We start from the raw sequence: 20,829 nt of genomic DNA, 5'->3' as shown, positions 1-20,829 counted from the left end.
TTTTCACGCAACCTAACGCGTTTTTGTTAATCACTTGACTATGTTTTTCCTTATATAATGGCAATAAATTTGAGTCATGATTTATTAATGAATATTATCATTTCACCCAATGTTCCATTTAAAACAGATTAGAAAAAATATTATAATATTATAATATTAAACAATAAGAATATTATTATTAAACGGGTATTCGGGTAACGAACCTGAATATGAGTAATAGTTTAGGAACCGATCCAGATCCGTTTTTTCAAAGAGGATCCAGATCCTACCCGAATCCATAGGGTCCAAAATTTAATGATCTAGATCCATCAAAAATGGATTTGGATCCACGAATTAGAGTAAGGTCCATTACCCACTGCCATCTCTAGGCAGAACGTCATTGTTGACATGATTCACGAAGTTTTGATAATACAAGACTTTACCAACTATGTTAATCAACATCGACAAAATGTCAAAAGGCAATAATTAAGATCAAACTCTAAAGAAAAGAAAAAACTAGCAGAAAATTATCCCTAAAAACTGTTGGAACAAAGAAAAGTGCAATATTTACAAATATCCAGCTATTTCTAAGCCAAGAAAATTCCCCAGCCACTGACTACTATAAGAGGTAAGCACTTGCTTTCCTGTCCCTGTGTATTACTGTATCTCTGCCTGTTAAGATCTACACTGCCAAAATCAATTTACAACATTCTATTTCTGTGTATACTTGTTTCCTCAAGCCTAAATTTACCAGAAGAATATTATGTAGCTTGTATAAGTTTCCAGATGTTTTATCTCAATGGTGTATCTATCCGCTTCCTGCACTGTAGTGAAGCGAAACTATCCAAGTTCTAAACCCTTCTCTGTAGCTTCTTTAACAACAGAGTTTCTCTTGCTGGGTCCAGTCGACTGATTAAGAAAAGATTTCCATAACTTCAGGGAAAATGGATAGGCTGACAAGGCTCTCTGATGGAAGCTCTCAGAGATTTCTGGCACACTTGTTAGTTTACCCAACATATCTGCAGCTTCCACCCACACATGCTCTGGTGGGAGCGGAATGGCGTGATAGATGGTATTAACCAGCAACGAACTCGCCCAGAATGACACACTAGCAGATTTAGAATTGCTAAATTCAAATTTCCCGCAGACCAGCTTACAAACAGAAATCACAAGCTGATAATTGGCAGGTGAAACTTCCAGGATAGCTTCAACAAAGTCCACCATATCTTTTAACTGATCAAATTTTGGGGGCAAGAGGGATGAACCAAACCAAATCTCAAGAACTGAATTGACCAAAAATGAATCAGGCGAAATTGGACTCAATATGTTCAGCACAAGCTGCTTTGTTCTAGGTTTTTGGATATCTTGAATGAATTTTCTAGTCATTGGTTCCAAGTCAGTAATAGACCGAGCATGAATGATATAACCTTTCAGAATATCTATCAATCCACGAAAAGAGACATCCTTCATCAACTGAGATCCATAGTTGAACAAAAATGCTGCATGCTCCTTAACACAATGTCTTAAGACTTCAGCATCAGCAACCTTCAGAGCTTTGTCAACCGCCAAATGAGCTTCAATAATATCATTCTGTAATAACTTATACAGAGACAGATTGAGAAGCCCATATACAAGATCCATATTGCTGCAATTGGGTATTAGAGTGCCCAAATTCAACCCCGACAGAGAAGCTGCAGATATGCTCTTACTGTCACCATTCTCATTATAAACTGACTGTTTATGCAATGACAGAGGCACCCCAGCAGAGTTAAACCATTGATCCATGATTTCTTTTGCTTTATCAGATCTGCCTTTCTCTAATGCAAATTCAGCAAATTGATTCCAGATGCACTGACTTCCCGAAACATTTTTAGGCCAATTACTAAGAACATCCTCAAATTTTTCAAAATTTGTATTCACACTTGTGAAATCATAAGCTCTTCCCGAAAGTAGATTTAGCTCTAAGCAAGACGAGTATGAGTTCCTGTACTTCTCTAGAAACACCTTACAGTTATCTACACCATCTATAGCTGCCATAAACTTAATGTGGTTCACTGCCAGCTGATGGGCAGAGTTGAGAGTACTACTCTCCAGAGGTTGACTGTCCGTATGCAGTCCAACAGATTCTACAGCCATTTCCATCAGCTTGGACACGCACTGCTTTTCTTCAAATGTTAAGCAGACAGATGGCCACTCTATTGAAGAAACATCCTTCTCAAATTCAAACTGCTGCACCAGTGAATCAGGCAGTTTCCTGTAAATCACTAAGTACACACAACAAACCCAGAAGATATATTTGTCAGATATCGTTAGGCATTGAAGAATATCAGAAAACAAAAGAGAATGAGACTCATCAGAATCTCCATCAGCATGAACAAGTCTGTGTATCCCCTGAACTGCCTTTGCAAGATTCCCAGACACACAGAAACAGTGTAACATCTGCAAAAATAGATCTAAGATGGCAGCACTTCTCTGCTGCATCCACTGCCCATCTTTGGCGGATGTATACTGGCACAGCCTAGAGAGTGCTCTTTCATAAGCAGAAAATCGCTCATCAAGTCGTCCACGACTGTTGATGTACAAGAGCCACAACTCATATGATTCCTCACAGTGCTTGACCTGCAGATCCCACATGAGAGAGGAAACAACATTAAAGCAATAAGTAGCTCCCAGCCTCCCATGACATTGCAAAATCACCAGATCATAAAGTCCTATAACTGAAAACAATTGGGTGATAAGCGACTGAGAGATTGCATAAAATCATAGTGACCTGAGTTAATCGCACACAACCCTCAACTGCAGTACTCTGCAGGACAACAGAGAAACTGCTGCAAACCTGACATTTTCATGGTTCCTCAATCTCTAATAAATAACAGGGAAATCAATATTCAGGGATCTTTGAAATAGCTTGTAGTTTCCACAAGTTATTAGGAAATTAGTACATGCATAGTTCGTTTATCTACTTCTTTGGTGATTCTGGCATGCGCACATGTCTATTTAAGAAAGTGTACAAAGCAGTAAAAACCTAGGAGGTCACTCAAATGAAATAGCCGCTCCTTCATGTATCCTATACCCGCCTATATGAAGCTTCATGAGAGACACTGAGCTGAATTGTGTTTGCCTTACTCTTTGTTTCCAATGTAACTCTCATCAACTAGGTAGGACAAGAATTCAAATAGTCTCTCATTCTACATGTCACCAATTGATAGAGAGCAAGTGACACAAAGATCAATCAATGAGGTTTCAGGCCAATGCATAAAGAAAAGAACATAGCCTGCTTACTTATGTATATGTATAAGATTAAAAAGAAATTTAGGAATGAACTTATGGAACAGAGTCAATCCACTAAGACTAAGGTATTGAACAGCAATGTCTCTCACACACGCACACGCACACAAAACAGACAAACATACACACATTTGAACCACCAAACACAAATACATACTACCTCCATTTCAAAATAGATGACACGGTTTGACTTTTGCACCATTCACACATTCTCCTTTGACCGTATTTTGTGATTTGTACGTAAGGAAAAATATAGTCATGTGGGATCTTGTTAGATTCGTCTTGATATATACTTTCGTGATAACAACTTATAATTTTTACATTTAGGGAAATAGAGATATTAAAAGTTAAAGTCATGTGTTGGCAAGCATGCCCGGAGAAGTGCGTCAAGTATTTTGATATACAGGAAGTATATAGTAGAAATATATGCATTAGAAAAGGAAAAAAGAAAAAGACAGAAATTAGAAGCAATGAAGATTGAGACACATCAGATTGTGTCAGCCTTGTGTCAATGGCCAATACGTAACGTAACACAACACCCACATGGAGTGTCCTTGCAGCGAAGGAAACTAAAGGGACTTGAGTTTCTGACGAGATTAGACTTCACGAGAGGAAAGAAGAGGCAGAAATCAACACCTTCCCCCCTCCCCCCCCCCCCCCCAAAAGTCAAACCACAATTGTACATCAGAAATTGGGAACATCTAGCTGATATATGTTAACCAGAGTATTTTGTCCTCTCCCAAGATATTTTCCCTTTTTTTCACCTCGAAGTCCGCTTTTACTATTTTAAGTTTTTACAAAGTCAGATATATAGATTATAGAATGACCGTGAATTCAACAATGCTGAAAAAAACAAAAATCATTTTATTTTATGCTTCAAAAACTGTTAAAACAACCAATACAGAGGGCGAATATGGCTATCACTTATGAAAAAATATTCATCAGTGAACTTTACTGCGCAACATGCAGGTCAAACCGTCAAAGTCAAATCAAGTGCATTTTCATCTACTGCCACTTGATGTAGGAACACCTTAATTACAGAAGAGAACTTACAGCATGAGAAAAAAAGTCATCCTCCTGAACTGAACTCTTTTTGCTGAGCTCCCCAACAGAGTATTTAGTACAATAATAGAGGAGTAGATAAATAATCCAGATAGGTAAGCATGAAGAATCAGTGTCCAGCGCTCGAGAAAGCACAGAAAGAGCCTGCACATGAACAGTACAAGAACTCAATTCATTGAAACAAGGGAGACATATAGCTAGCTCATTTATATCGTAAAATCCACGGCAAATACCTTTTTTATACCCTCAATTTTATTTGCCTCCTGACTCAATATAATAAGAGCCATTTCTAGAGATTGATCATTGTCAGCCAAACCATTTCGCAGAGGATTCTAATCAGCATTGGAGTAGAAAAGTTAGGAATATGACCAACCAACATTTACTTATTTGGCTATAAAACATAAAGCAGTAAAAGAAATGTATAATTATAAGACCCCAAGAGTATGAGCTGAAGGTTTAAGAGATCTATAACAATTTGGAAGAATTTAAGAACAAGTATTAAAGTCACAAGCCAACTAGCACACTATAACCAAAAGTATAAATGAATCTCTTCAACAACTGAAGCACATACATATTTTCCGAGCAGATACGCTAAGCATACACAAAGCTGAATCATCACAAACTTACTAGTTACGACAGACATTCCACTTGAAGACTGAACTTCAACCCCAAACCCCTCAACCTCCCCCCTCCTCCAATAAAAAATATATATACTCGAAAGAAAGGAAAATGCGCACTCCCATTATCTACACTCAAAGTCAACAGAAAACACCCAAGCAAGCACGCAGCATTGAAGCAAAGCAACTACAGCTACTACCAGAAGCAACAATTCTCAATAAGCAGATCCAGATGCAGAACACCAAATAGTTGTTGGATATGAAATGGAAGCTGTGGTATAGACTAGAAGGGTCATGCTGTATCTGAGAGCTCAGGTTTATGAAACTTTTCAGTTACAAAGTCTATTCCACTCTGTTTAAATGTGTTGTAACTTGTTTTAAACCAGAGAGCTTTTATGGATAATCTTCTGGTTTAATTTGACAGATTTCTCTCCTAAACTCTCTCCAGTTAAAATTTCTTTCTGGCTTTAATAACAAGCGTTTTGCTGTCCACAATATCACGCAGAAAATATTATCTTCTTCTCTCTTCTTTACTGATTTTTTCTCTCCAGTTCTGAGCATTATTACGAGTTTATAATGTCCCTTATTTGAGTGCACACTAGGGGGAATAGATGTATGAAATCTTGGGGGGAAACACCACTTCAGATTGCACCATAGTCGGGGAAAATTTAGCTTCTCAGACTGTTCCTAACACATCACAGCTTCATTATCACATTAATCATTTCGCCCACATTGTTATACTTTGACTGTTTTTGCAGAGCTCTTTCAACCACAATAGTAACTTAATCTGCTTACCCACTGAAAAATTCAGAAGACACAACCTAATTCATTCACCCTCGAACAAGTTCAAGCATAGTATCATCTAGACAAAGTTCACCGAAACTAAGTAGTGAATTACATCCATGTCCCCATTCTAAGTACCAGAAATGCTGATTCCACCCAATATAGCAGAGAAATGGATACAAAAAATGGGCACAGGGACACACTTATCTGTCGGGCACAGTGTGCACCAGACTTCACTCTATGGCTGCTTTCTTTTTTATCATCATCAGCACCATCTCTCTAAAACCAGTAATTGTCTTGTGATGGTCCAAGTCCAATTTAACCCCTCAAAGTTCAAATATGAATTTTAATGATGAATTCGACTATCTTAAATGCTGTTTTATGATAAATCGTGATAGTAGAGATTGGAATGGTGGTGGTAGTCTGAAGAAATAAAAAAATTTCGACTGGGTAGCTTGGGTTGGTGGTGCAGCTACATTGTGGTCATGACGGTGGTGCTGCTGCATTGGCTTGTAACGGTGTTGTTGGTAAGTCCAAGTTGGGCTGGCGGTGGTGATGTGGCTACGCAGAGCTGGGATTTAATTTGTTGTTGGTGGTGGTGGTGGTGCTAGGAGGTGATGATGGTGGACTGGTGGTATTACGAGGAAGAGGGAAGGTGGGTGTGTGGGGATAAATAGATTTGTTAATTATTGTATTTGCTAAATTAGCTTTGGTTATTAAATGGATTTAATGTCCTTTTCAACACTCTCTCTCCTGTTTTTTAAATATCGTGCAAATCTCTTGGTTGCAAGTAAAAAGAAACGGAGGAAGTACTAAATTTTATTAATTACCACTTACTTCCTCCACCCATGGAGGTGTTATGATTTGACTTAGAGAGCATATTGACATGCACGGATTTTGACAAAACCTATTGGTTATATAAGACTGGCATTCTTTCAAAGTAAATTCAAAATGTCAGAGAGATACAGCCTTAAAAGCCTGAGCTTTACTAAGTTTAATTGTTGGGAACTCAAATGGTTAACTCTTCCCTATTCCACATGCAACCACTAGAAAGAGCCAGAAAAAATTGGCTAAGGAAAACCAAAATGTGGCTAGATTTAGAGCATAATCCAAAATTGGGAAATTGAGTTCTATTGATTTAAACTATCAGGACACTTGTGCAATTGTGCTTAATCATAAACTGCTACTGGCGGCATAACATTTACGAAAATTTGTTAGAACAAACCTTTTATATACCACATTTTACAAGAAACAACCTTTTATAAAAAAATTTGGCAACTTAAGACCTTAAAATTTTTTTTTTTTTTTTGCGAGAAACAACCTTGCCCTATTTTCCGACTTTGACAAACCGGTTTCCAGTGTTGACCCACTTAAATCCCACTTTTAATAAGAAACAGCCTTTTAAAAATTCTTTTGGCAACTTAAGACCTTAAAATTTCAGTTTTTTGCGAGAAACAACCTTTTCCTATTTTCTGACTTTGACCTACCGGTTTCCGGTGTTGACCCACTTAAATCCACCAAGTGCTTTACACGTGCATCGACTTTTACGTTCTTTTGAGGGGAAAGGATGGGAAAAGGGAAGACCCAACCCACGTGCAGCATTGATGGAATTATTGGTATAAAAACTGAAAACATGGGAATTGGTGAGTCAACGTCGAAAACCGGCGAGTCAACAGCTGAAATTTGGGTAAGGTTGTATCTCGCAGAAAAAATAAAAGTTTAATATATTATGTTGCCAAATAAATTATAAAAGGTCGTATCTCACAAAAAGTGGTATATAAAATGTTTGTTTTGATAAATTATCCTAAAATTTAAGAACCTTCACCAAAACAAAAATTCAAAACTTATGGGGAAATCAAAAAAGAAGCCAAAAAGTACAACATTCATTTTTTTATATAAACTACCATTTCTTGATTTTATATGTTTTTCCCACATTTTAAAATAGAATATTACCAAAGTACTCCAAAGCACGCAGACATTATATATGATCAATGGATTGCACGGTGAGGCAAAATTGTCCAATTCGGATTATATTCCATATGGACAATTCTTAGGTGGTCAAACTAAATATAATCATGGAAATCTAATGGTTTGAAGTGTAACTAGACCAACATTTTAAACCTAAAATCACTCTAAAAGACTAGATTTCCCATGGTCATATTTATTATGACCACCACAGAATTTTATATTCCATATATGATCATTACTTCAGGTAATTAAACCAATTTAGCTAGCCAAGAGTACAGAATAAAATAAATAAGATATCCATACATTTTATTTTCCCATCAACCATAATTCAATGCATACTTGATTCAGAAAGTTGGCTATGAAATCTACTATGAAGACACATAAGATTACAGGAATGATGGCAATGCCACAAAATGGTGGCATAATTCAATTAATGCCTAACTCAGAAAGTTGACGATGAAATATACTATGGAGACACATAAGAATAATAAAGGAGAAATGGCGATGCCACACAATGATAACAGTGATAAATTGATAAATGAACAGGATAAAGAGAACAAACCCAAGTGCCATCTCTACTTTGAAGATACAATGGATGCGCACTGCCACCGTAAGACTCAACACAACCGTCATTGCCATGCAAGCAAGGTTCATCAGAAGGAAGGTGCTTTACGAGTAAACTTGAAACAGCCAAAGAGCGACTGAAGATATTTTTCCCAGATGACCCAAAATAACGAGTATGAGAACTATGTGACTCATTTTTCAGACTGTCCAAGCAGACTAGATATCTTGGAGGTGTCAAGACACAACCAATCTCTGCCTGCGCCATCGCACTTTGGCCATTAGATGCTCGGCCAGAGTGACCATCTGCAGAAAGGGTGAATCTCAATTCCACTTCACCTCATAAATGAAGCTGTAATGTGCGATATCTAAAGACTTTTAGGGGGAAGAAACCATACCATTACCATCAGAATAATCTTCTGTATGCTGCCAGGGGCATTCATCATTGTTACATCTTCCACGAAGTTCATACATACACAAAGGCCAGAGAGGATTAATCGCAGATTTGCAGGTAAATGAGTCAATCTCACCAAAGCCCCCAAATTCTACCGGGTGTTCAGCGGAACTTGTCATCTCCAACCATAACTTATCTGGCTTGTGTCCTGAAAGGAGGTTATCTTCAGTGCCTGTACCACACGAGCCATATTCTTTAATTTGCATACTGCCCAAAATGACTGGACTGGCAGCCATCATTGCACTCCTAAATATAGAAGCTGACAAAATCGTTGATGTTGATGCTGTATCTGCAGAAAGAATTCTACATTCTTCGGGATTAGAAGCACGAGTGGGGAAATCCTTTAAGCAATGCTCTTGTACTTGCTGATTTTGAGTGTCTAACAGAGGCTCGGATATGCTGGCTTCAGGCTCCTTGGGACCATCTGAAAAAGTAACCAGTAAGCTATTTTCAGTACATATTAGACTAAAGTTCCCATGAAATTATAACATGTAGTATATTATCTGCTCATCAGTGAAATATTATTCTATTACTAGTACATATAAAAACCAAGTAACCAACCCCCAAGAGAGACACTGCCTGCCCCACACCTAGAGGCCCACTACTGAACATAACAACAGGAGGCACAGAATGGATTCCAAGGACTCGACCAATGGCACCATACAACTCCATTGAATCCGATGAGGAACATAGATCTATCCTATAGCCAATAGACCAAAACAGAAGGGTTATCAATCACCCATTATAAAGTAAACAGATGTCTTTGTCGAAATAACAAGCATCGAAACCTCCCCATTAACTTTTCTATTTACAATAAATTTAGTTTAAACCGCCACTCGTTCTTTCAATAAGTGGGGATTCAAACTGAAGTTATTCTACTTCTTTCCAACACAAATACAAAAGAAGGCACAAAGAAAGCATTCATCAAGGAACATAAGCAGGTCTTTTCATTCCAAGGTAATCCTGGCTTCAAAGGGGTCAGAAAGAATTTAAATAACACCACTTTACCACCCTTGACCAGAAGAAATGTCCAAGCCCCCACAATGGAGACACTTTTAAAAAGTAAAAGAGGTGCAAAATGCCTTCATTTGATGCAAAAATTGATCATTTTAGAGCTTTAAACATAAAAATAACTTGGTTAAATCTAAGTAGTATTGCTTTGCTATTGTACATTGATTATATAAGATGACCTACAATCCTACATTGCTACTACCTCGATTTTTTCTGGATGCAAAATTTGCCTTTTTGGTAAGTAGATTAAAATAATCAAATGTTCCATCTCAAAAACAAAGGTAGTAGTAGAATGTGATAACTAATGCTAGTTATTGATTCTATATAGATCTATAGAAATTGGGTAAAATTCTAACATAATGGAAAAAGTGCGTAAATAGAAATTAAAAAATTAGTTAAATGTTTCCAAACAGTAGCTATGACCACAAATAAATCACTTTCCTTACATAAAAGACAATATCAATGTGATGCTTAATGTAAGTTGAGAGTTGGCACCTTTCCTACACCAATGCCACATATTAATCATCGCATGTGCCTAGAAATAACAAAGACTGACTCAAGGAGAAAAGGAAAATCAACTACCAAAAAACAAAATCAAATAGACCAATTAAATACCTTAGTAATTTCATCCTAATACCTTGACATCTCTCACCTATATTCATCCTTAAACGTAAGATTTCAATTTTTTTCATTTCACATCTCTCACCTATATTCATCCTTAAACGTAAGATTTCAATTTTTTTCATTTCACCCTAAAATTTTGGTGGCACTTTCGGTTACCCAATAAAAATGTTAACTTATACTACAAAATTAGCCACTTTATCCATACAAGAACAATAATACTACTTATTGCTCTTTAAGTAACGATGGTTATTTTTCTCAATTACATTATATTAATAACACCTTAAAACTTCAATAGCTATTCTTGTAATATCTTCATTCCATAAAAAGTGCATAGCTCACATTTTGCGAAGTTCCGTATTAATTGTGTGATTGCCTTATTCAATCATGGGTTCTCTCTACCTCTCCTATCACATGGGTCACTCTTTTTATCTCTCTGCTATTACATGGACTCCTTGTTTTGCATCCTCCCATATGATGCAATTATAAAAGAATGGAGGAAGTACATACGTATCGAGAAAAATGAACCTTTATACGATAAGACACTGACTGGAGCGATTTTTCGCCTTTATATTTACATATACAGCTGAAATAGTCTAGTTTTTTAATATATTAACATAGCATTTGTTTAGTGAAGAAGGAAAATAAACTGTCACAAAATTTCGCTGCAAAAAGAAAATATTCAAAACAGAGAATGCTAGGACAAAAATAGGTCAAACGCTGCACTACCAAGATAATTTATTCAAAACAGTCCATGATGAAACCATCAAAACTTGCAAAGAAGTCTGCAGTACCCATAAGCAAAAACAAACAAACCAGCTGATAAATTAATATATAAGAAAATTTGCCTCGAATACAAGAGACTCTGGGCCTTTCGCAGCCTTGACACCCTATAATCAATGATACCAAAAAAATTCTATTCTAGCAACACAACGGTAAACAAAGATTAGGGATTCCACCAGAATTGCATGCATGAAAGGAACCTTAGGAAATTATAAATTTTGTAACATTATAAACATAATACTTCCTCCGTAACGGAATAAGTGCAACAAACACATATTTCGTCACGGTGGAACTATAAACATACATTTGTCCTGAAATCTAGAAAAGAAAAACCCATATTACTCTATAAATTGGTTTTAGCACCCTATCTTTTCCTTAATTGCTCGTTTGGTTAGTGGCCATAAATGAATGTAATGGTAATGTAATTTAGAGTACATTTGTAAAGTTCTCATGTCAATAACCATGGTAATGAAACTTCATCACATAACATGGGTTCTCCTTTATAAATTTCCATTACAAACCAATGCTACATTCCCAAGTGGTAATGGATAGCAATGAGATTTTAGGAAGAAAATAGATATTTTGGGATGAAGTAGCATTACCATGGGTAATGACATGGGATTTCCTCTACAAATTTGCACTATAATGTATTACCGTTACCAACATTAATAACCTCTAACCAAACAGGCCATAAAAGGTATTTTCATTATTTTAAAGTCACCAATGTATCAAAGATACCAGCCAAGTGTGCATAACCAATGAAATTTCTGATCCCCAGCTACAGTACTGCTAGTAAAAGTAAATATATTAACTATTGTTGATGGCCATATTCTGTGGTTTTTTAAGGCAGTTTTGCCAATAAATAATAACTAGAGAATAAGGAAATGAATACTGTTAAAAAAATGCACTACAGACTAAAAAATGTCTGCCCATTCGATAACAGCAGGAGCGGGAACGAGGGGTGTAGTAGTCAGGCAGTGTATCTAAGCTACAGGTAGGCTTAAGAAGGTTAATAATATAACCGTAACCAAAGAAGCTTTCTTCTTAGGAAAGAACAAGTAGCAGCGTGAATAGAAAAGCAACAAGTAAGAATTGAAAACAAAATCAGTAAAAGAAAGTCTCTAAACAGTAAGCAAAATAAAATTTTCTAGAGAAGCAAATTTGGTTGAGCAAAACAGATCTGTTTTCACAGCAATACTCATAAACAATATGGTACAGTGATATGATTTCTTATCTGATTTCAACTTAGTGGTTGTTCAGTTCACTATTTTCGGGCTCCAAGAAATGGAATCAATTACCGATTCCCTTTCTTCTTATTTGGTTCAACCCCTCATCAATTCATTACATTACTTCATGGTAATGAATTCCCACCTTGTCCTTCCCCACAAGTAATAAAATCTGTTACTTGGTGGTAATGGTTAACCATTCATTTCAATTCCTTGGCTTAGAACCAAAACACTCAATAAAGGTAATCATTTTTTGTTACCACTCCCCTCCTCTATTTGTGTTCCCTTTCCATTCGATATCTTGAACCAAACAACCCCTTATCAATTGGTAGCTAGTACTTCCTCCGTTAAGAAATAGTTGCACCATTTCTATATTGTGCACTACTCACATCTTACACACAGATTGTCTTTGGTGATTTATATTTTAAGAAAAACAGTCATGTGGGATTTAGTTAGATTCGTCTCCATGTATACTTCTTAAAATTAACTTCTCAAAATTTTACTTATTGAGAAAAAAGATATTAATGGTTGAAATCATACACCGGCAAGCATGAAATTTAGAAATGGTACTACTACTTCTGAAGTATTATGCTACAGTGTTGGGCAATGCAAACATTTCACAATTCTTGCAAAGAAGAGAGTAACACTATGTCACCAAATGCAACATGAAAACAGGTCTTACAGGAATCAGAATATCTACGAGGTATACATCTGAAACTGATTAAAACAGTAATTGTCATTAAGAAAGACTTTCTAAATGAAAGCAAAGATGAGAACAAGTCCAAAGCTTCATACCTCTCTTACCACATTCAGCGGCACAGATATTAAGATCACAAAGAGGAACACTCTTCACGATCATCTCAGTCTTTGCATCTGCGATACGTTCATCAGCAATCCTTTCCACTGACGATTCACTGTTATCACCAATGCCACTACGTTTTAAAGAACCTTCCCCCAGCCGTGAAATCAATGTAGATCTCAGATATTCTTCAAGAAATAAGGGATCCTGTGAACTATCTATTGAGAAGTTTGTAGCAGAGTCAACAACTGTATCCTTCTCACTTTCTTTGATATTGTCATTGATTCTAGGAATTGTCACATTGGCATGGAGAGATCTACGATCCAGAGAAATGGTCTCACAATCATCATCAGGAGATAAATTTGTTTCATTAGATGGTGAAAGAATGCCATTTGAAGCAAAATTGTTTGCACGAACAAGTTCTGATGTGCTGGCATCAGGTTCACTGCATGCTTCGGATCCTAAGTTGTGTCCTTCCTCATTAGCAGAAGATCTATTGTGTGCATCACCATCTGCACTGTGGACATTTGAATCATACCCCAATCTGTTACCAGTTTCAAACTCATCTAATTGATGACTTGATGGAATAAAATCCAAATTAACATCAGAAATATTGTTTGTCAAATTCCATTTCTCTTCAGTTTCATTATGCTGCCTAGAAGAGTATAATAAACTGGGGTCCTCGATCAGAAAAGAACGAAGCTGAGCTGAATATCGTTCCCTTTTGCGATAAAGATATGTGCAACGAGCATTAGCCTCCAGTAGTGCTCTCTGGGCTTTGCGATAAGCATTAAGAGCTAGTCTTTCTTCAGCTTCACATTTCCGCCTGAGCTCTTGTGCTTCTTCCAGCTCCTTATCATGTAATTCCTCGAGTTCAAACAGAGACTGTAAATCCACATCACCACTGCCAAAGCCTTGAGACCTTCCCAGACGGAGTAAGAGACTATTGTTGTCAGGTGACACCTTCCAAAAATAAAATCAAATTATGATCAGAGTAAAGCGAACTAAAAGAAAATTACAAGAAAAAGTCCCATAGAAGTTAATATTTTACTGAATCATACATCAGGACTCCCGAACTTGCTATTTGACACTTGTAGAGAGCGGGCCTGCAAGCTGCCATCAGATACAGACTTCACTTTTTTGAGAGCAGATGCACCACCATAAAGATCATTGACCTTAATTATATTGCTTTCATGTATATCTTGGTTAGGGGCGGATCTTGACGACTGATGCTTAATCGAACCTGGATGCTTTGACATCTCAAATACAACATTAGAACCATTTGGTGAGAGGGAGAAAATCATTCTGGCTATAGATGTGAAAAGGAAAAAGAGGGAAAAAAAACATTTGACTAGTATACATTAATATACTTCCTCTGCTCTTTTATATTATCATTTTCACTTTTACACTCTTCACATACTTTACTTTGACCATCACTCAATGTAAAGAAAATAAAAATAATTTGGATCTTGTTAAAGTCGTCTCAATATATACTTTCAAGTATCAACTTTATATAATTTTTACTAAAACATAATCAAAGTTATTCATAGTAAAAGATTTGCATTGGCAAGCGTGAAACATCAAATGATGCAATATAATAAATGAAGGACTCCAAATGATGCAATTATAATAGAACAGAGGAAGTATGTAGTTAAGAAGTTATTGCATCAAATATCTAACAATATCAGCAATACTATAGTTGATAATGACGATTTTAGTCATACAGTATAAATTATAGACTATAGAGCATCTGGTTCATAAACATAAACTTAGTATGTTCTTGCACCATTCACATAAACATCTTCAACAGGTGTCTTCTAGTTGAAGACATTCAGATAAATGAACCATCAATCAACTTACTGATCTTTCTAGAGGATCTGTAGTAGTAGCGTTCATCGACGATGCAGTTTGCTTCGGCGCAGAAATCCAGTCTGACAAGCTACAACTAACAGTCGCGCCAGGAACTGCAAAGAGATCACAACAAAGTAAATCAAGACTCCCATAGAAACAACAAAATGAAACTTCAATAAACCAATTAAAGGGGGGGGGGGGTGCTAACCATCTCTTTTTAAGCGTTTCCTATCAGGCTCCTTTAGTTCAGTCTGTACATTGGCAGGCACAAATTTGCATTCCCTTGATGAGTCTTTTCCCTGACCCATGGTATTGACCTCCCTACAAACCTCAGAGATATTTTCCTTATTTTGTTGCACTACTTTAAGCTTCAGTTCATTTTCACGAACGGCAATCTGCTGGCGCAGGTCTTCAAGTTTGCTACTGCTTGTCCCCAAGCTTTTGCTGCATCCAGGATCCTGGCTTGCTAAACTTTTTCCAGCTACAATGGGATTGTTCAACCGAGAATTCTGCTCAGCTAATGCAGGCGCACCACTTTTGACATTGGATTCATGAATTTTTCCCATTGATGATACAAAAGTGCGATTCGATGACACCTTCTGAGGCACTACCTTCCCTTCATTTTTCCTGCTTACATTCTTCACTTTTACATGCGGCAAAGCAGGTGGTCTTCTTTTGCTGTTCAACACAAGCGGAGGCCTATTACATGCAGAAGCTTTTTCTCTTCTTCTTTCTTCAACCTCACTACCACTATCATCATCATCTGAGAAACTAATAACTAAATTATCATTTACACCAGGAGCGCGCCATCCGGGATTACTCGTTTTTAATAGAACCTGGTTCTTACTAAATCCTTTACGATAAGGTGTTTGGGACTTAATATGAGCGGATCCCCCAGTAGTTGTTCCAGAGTTCAGCTTCCCTAAAACAATTCATTTCTGTGAGAGAGCATTACACCATTATGGTAACAAGTTACCCATAAAATAAACTTTAGGAACTGAAATCCGAAGTAGCATCAACCAATTTAGCGGCAATTTGAATCAGCATGGAAATATGTAGGACCATTATACATGGTAGAATAACATCTTATACATATTATATTAGAGCCATGATTTACACGCGACTCTTCCCACTCCCCCAACCTAAAAAGCAACCTGCTGAGGTGGGAAAGATGTGTAAATACAACAGTATCACAAACATTCCGTCAGGTAACTTTAAATATTTAATCATTGAGATATTTTGAATATTAAGCATCTAGATGTAAATTAACACTCTGTTTTATTTTATTGTTGTTTTACTTTGACTTTCACATTAGCCAATGCACAACTTTGACCATAAAAATCTTTAATTATACATTAGTAAAATGGAAAATTTGTCAAAAAGTACCATATAAAAACATGTTTTTTGTTAAAAACTACCTTATAAAATAAAAGATGCAAAAAACTACCTTTTAAAACAAAAATGTTGTAAGAAGCTGTCTTTGACCAGATTCCAACTGTCCACCGCATTTTCCATCGTTGACCTGTTCTCTTTTTGTGTTATTTTCCTTCCTTTTCGTCCACTTTCACCAACAATTCCGTTCTCCTTCGAGAAAATAGCATTAAATTGTGGTTGTTTGGTAAATTTCGGTGACAATGAAAGAGAAAAGCAGCACAAAAAGAAAAGGTCAACGCCGGAAAAGGTGGTCAATAGCCCAAATTCGGTCAAAGGTAGCTTGTTACGACATTTTTTTAAAAGGTAATTTTTTACAACTTCTTTTTAATTAGAAGTTTTTCACAAAAACATGTTTTTATAAGGTAGTTTCTCACAAATTTCCATTTATGGAAGTTGATATTTTGGAATAACACTGCGACAAATCCAATAACATTTTACACAATAACATATGTTACTTTATATTAATAAAAGAATATAGTCCTAGTGCAGTATGTGAATAGTGTCAAAGTCAAAGTGGAATAACTATAAAAACGGAGCGAGAAATACATTATTGGACTAAATCAGGAAATATGTAACTACAATATCCTCACAAATTTCTTTTGGTTATGGAGCAGCAGAAAAAATGCTTAAAACCATGTGTCCAACAGAATCAGCCTTTTTGGGACTCTAGTTACTAGTACCTCCTAGCAGGAAAAAAAGTAATAGTTTGTCCATAAGTACATTATATATAAACATAAACACAAGACATGGAAGAAACTGATTGCTCGGAAACTAAGAAAAATGAAGATAAAACTACAGCACTTCAAATCTTAGAATCTGAGTCCTGACAAGAGCAAAAGCACCATATATTAGCATGAGAAACCCTATAAATATAACTTAACATCTGCAAAATCCTTTGTAACATCAAATCCCATAGAACGAGCTCTAAGGCATGAGGCCTTGTACAACATGTTCAACAAGCAATACAAATAAAGAGAACTAAGAAAACATGTACATACTCCTCAAATGCCACTAACTCTTCCACGTCTAATTGACTCCTAGGCAACTCCTAAAATGTAAATTGAGTCAAAAGTAACAGAAGTACTAACTACAAAAGATCAAAGATGGTGGTAGTGCAACACTTCAAAGGAAAGTTTTAGCCAGTGTTACCTAATTCGCTATCTAATTCGCCTTTTGAATTCGCCAATTCGCCCAAAATAAGCCAAAAATGAACCAAAACCGACCATAATTCGCTTTTCTCAATTCGCGATTCGCGGGGGCATTAGGGAATTAGGTAACACTAGTTTTAGCTGTTAGCATTGAAGTTTCCACCAAGGGACTCATCCCAGAAAAAAATGCAAGCAACTATGTCACACATTACCCACACCAAAGACTCTGGAGTTTGGAGGCTGGTTAACCTTGGTAACTCAAGCATTTTGTCTATTTAAAGTACATTAAAAGAAATATTTCCTTTAGTTTGCTAATCCATGCATATCACCATTGCAAGACAAGAAAACTGACACAAACAACTGCAAAACGTACTTAATGAGAGGACAATCTATAAGACCTTTCAACAATGACTCTAGGCCACCCAGAGTTAAATTTGGTTTACACATGACCACAAAATGTCATTTAGACAGTTATCTCAAAGTTCGTGTTAAAGGCAGTAGAACCCACCAGATATGAAATTTTGGAGCATAACAGGCAAAGCTCACCTAAGTACAAACCCTGCAAAGATGTTCTCACTGGTGATGGTGCATTTGGAACAGAACTGGATGGAAGTGGCGCAGCTGAGCCTGTCAAAAATGCCTGAAAGACCAGAATTTGTCAATGGTATTTTAATGCAGTATTGCATCTGTTGGGAAATGAAACAAGAAAAAAATATTCTGGATCAGATATTTCTCATGGAAAGTGGAACGCTAGCTCTAATAGTAACTTATTTGCTACTATCAAATCGTTAATGTGTCCATGAATCAAGTGTAATTAAGATTTTCATAGATTATTAAATATTAAGTAATGACATGGTTACCCTTCTCCCTATGAAGTCATTAACTTGGTTAATAAGCTAGTATTAAATTTGCCAAGTTCACTCATAGCAAACTTTTGACAGGTGGTGTCCCAAAATTTGCCGACCCACAAAAGCTACAATCCTACACCCTCTGGACCAAACTAATTGCCATAAATTCCTTTTAGGGTTGTCCCAATATATTTCCCACATACCTTTTTGGGCTAGTCTACAACACGCCCTACACCTACCTACCCACTTCTTTCTTTCTACTCTTTTCACTTTCCTAAAAAATTGTGCCCAAGTAGCTTATGGCAATTAACTAACGACGATATAATTATTCTACAACTTGAGCCCACTAATTAAACATATTTTGGGATAGGTCAAACTAGTCAGCAGAAGTAAATGAAAAAGAAGCCTTCAACTAACATCAATGCACAACAGTAAGTAATGCGGCAAGTGAGGAGTAGCAGCAATGCACAACAGTAAGTAATGCGGCAAGTGAGGAGTAGCGGTCTGCTGTCCACCTTCAACCAGTTGCCTACTTCCTCCCTCTTCTGTTGGGCAATCTTATTATCTTTGTAAATAGGAAAAAAAAAATTAATGAAGCACGACGTTAAGTGCTTGAAATGAACTAAAAATCAATGGCACTCTAGGTACACAAGATATGTGATGACCCTTCTATTCCAGAGCTGAAGGTAATAAAAAGATTCCATGGACCATAAAACATCTCTCAAGAGCAATATCAATAAGTATAAGTTTAGGATAAGTAGGAAAAGAAATCAAGAAAGAATCTTTTTATACCAAAAGAATACTCGTTCCGATTAAGGAAAGGTACATAATCACTTTAAAAAGAGACAGACAATTAGACTATCCCAAGCGACTTAAATGACCTTTGCCCCTTACCCTTATGAGTAAATTGGGTGCCCTACCCACTTTATATATCTTATTCACTTTGTATATCACATCTTCTGGAACTTGAGTACCAAAGTCTACCCAGCCTGTAGCTAATGAGGCTTTTCACTCTTCTTTACTTTTTTGAGTATCACACGAAAAGCATGCCACTCAAAACCACAAACAGAAAACGGATTTGAGCACATTTAACGACTCTCTAACGTAACATCATTATCCATCATAATCTTAACAGAAGTTTCCCCTATCAAGGAATCCTTTCCCTTACAGCAGAAAACTAATACTACGCCGCCTTTCTTGCGTGTACTTGCATTCAAGAATGACAACTGATAATTAAGCAACACCCTTAACACCACTCTAAGGTGGGAGATATAGGACAACCCAAAACATATTCGTTGGATCTCGTAACGCTCGCGTTCGTGGATGCCACTAATTTCAGCACGCATATTAGAACAATCATATAGTTCAAGTCCAAGTATATCATAAACTTATTCCATAACACTCATTCAATCCTACTCCATCTCTCCGAACCCTGACTACAAACCAAAACCCTAGACCTCTTCCCCAAATTGACAGCCGAATTATAAACATAAGAAAATAAAAAACTCAATTAACAGCCGAAAAACAACTCTACACAGTTAGATGCATAAAATTAGAAGAAACAAAAAAATCAACAGCAGCAAAAATGAAAAAGAGCACACACAAGCAAATGAACTTTCAACCTTGAAAATCGAACAACGTTCAATCTCAAGTACACAAAATCAAGAGAAATCAGATGAAATGAAATACAAACACAAAAAAAAAAGGGGGGGGGGGGAGGGTAGTGATTTTTCGAGGAGAGAGTGTACATCGTCGTCAGATGAAGTGAGCTCTCCTTCTTCTCTGACCTTTGAAGGGTTTAGATTATGGGTTCGAGGTGCTGATAATGTTGTAGTAGACGCCATTGATTTTCGTTTGAGCTCATCTTTTGCTTGCATTGTTGAACTCTTCTTTCTCTTTCTCTTTCTCTTTCTCTTTCTTCTCTAAATTATGTGATGTGGGTGGGATATGCGGTACTCGGCTGAAGAGATACGGAAAGGGAAAACTCGAAAAGGGGGAACGCCAAAGTGAATATTAACCGTTTCATATTAATTTACTCGGTTTACTTTGGGGAAGAACCAAGGAAGAAGTACAAAGGTATGTGAGAAAAACTGAAAAGGTGGAGAGATAAACAAAAAAAGTGGGTTAAAATATTAAAAAGTGAATGACATGGGTGGAAAAAGAGGAGAAAGTAGATGTAATATGTTGCCAAATATAGAAAAAGCAACAGTGTGTACATTAAAAAGAAATGGACTAAAAAGGAAAGTGTGTAGATTAAAAAGAAACCGAGGGAGTAATACACAGTTTGTAGTATTTTTCTAAAATTTTCTCTATTTTTTCTGTATTTTTTTATTCTTCTTTTTTCCTTATTTTTTATGACTTGTCTTAACTTTTCTTCATCTTTTCTGAACTTTTAT

General features: G+C 36.5%; 1 protein-coding gene across 6 annotated transcripts; it reads right to left on the bottom strand.

The window, feature by feature from the left end:
* Window positions 1–348: 348 nt before the first annotated feature.
* LOC104886980 (uncharacterized) lies at window positions 349–20,405 on the bottom strand. 6 transcript variants are annotated; one of them, XM_048638935.2, is made up of 12 exons: window positions 20,182–20,404; window positions 18,132–18,225; window positions 16,451–16,587; window positions 15,212–15,925; window positions 15,013–15,116; window positions 14,214–14,411; window positions 13,149–14,115; window positions 8,657–9,136; window positions 8,260–8,564; window positions 4,563–4,661; window positions 4,321–4,473; window positions 349–2,598 (listed from the first exon to the last, which is right to left on the bottom strand). In XM_048638935.2, exons 3-12 carry the CDS (start codon window positions 16,509–16,511, stop codon window positions 820–822), a joined length of 4,860 nt encoding a protein of 1,619 aa, XP_048494892.1. In that variant the 5' UTR covers window positions 16,512–16,587; window positions 18,132–18,225; window positions 20,182–20,404; the 3' UTR covers window positions 349–819. The 6 variants fall into 6 exon arrangements, with proteins under 6 accessions (XP_048494892.1, XP_010669860.1, XP_048494891.1 ...); XM_010671558.4 differs by having other exon boundaries at window positions 20,221–20,404; XM_048638934.2 differs by lacking the exon at window positions 16,451–16,587 and having other exon boundaries at window positions 8,663–9,136; window positions 20,182–20,405.
* Between the last annotated feature and the right edge of the window lie 424 nt (window positions 20,406–20,829).

This window comes from Beta vulgaris, chromosome 2 (assembly GCF_026745355.1).
Source record: "Beta vulgaris subsp. vulgaris cultivar EL10 chromosome 2, EL10.2, whole genome shotgun sequence".
NCBI classification, from domain to species: domain Eukaryota; kingdom Viridiplantae; phylum Streptophyta; class Magnoliopsida; order Caryophyllales; family Amaranthaceae; genus Beta; species Beta vulgaris.
Note: the sequence above shows the minus strand (reverse complement) of the source record. Positions and strands in the feature narration are given on the sequence as shown.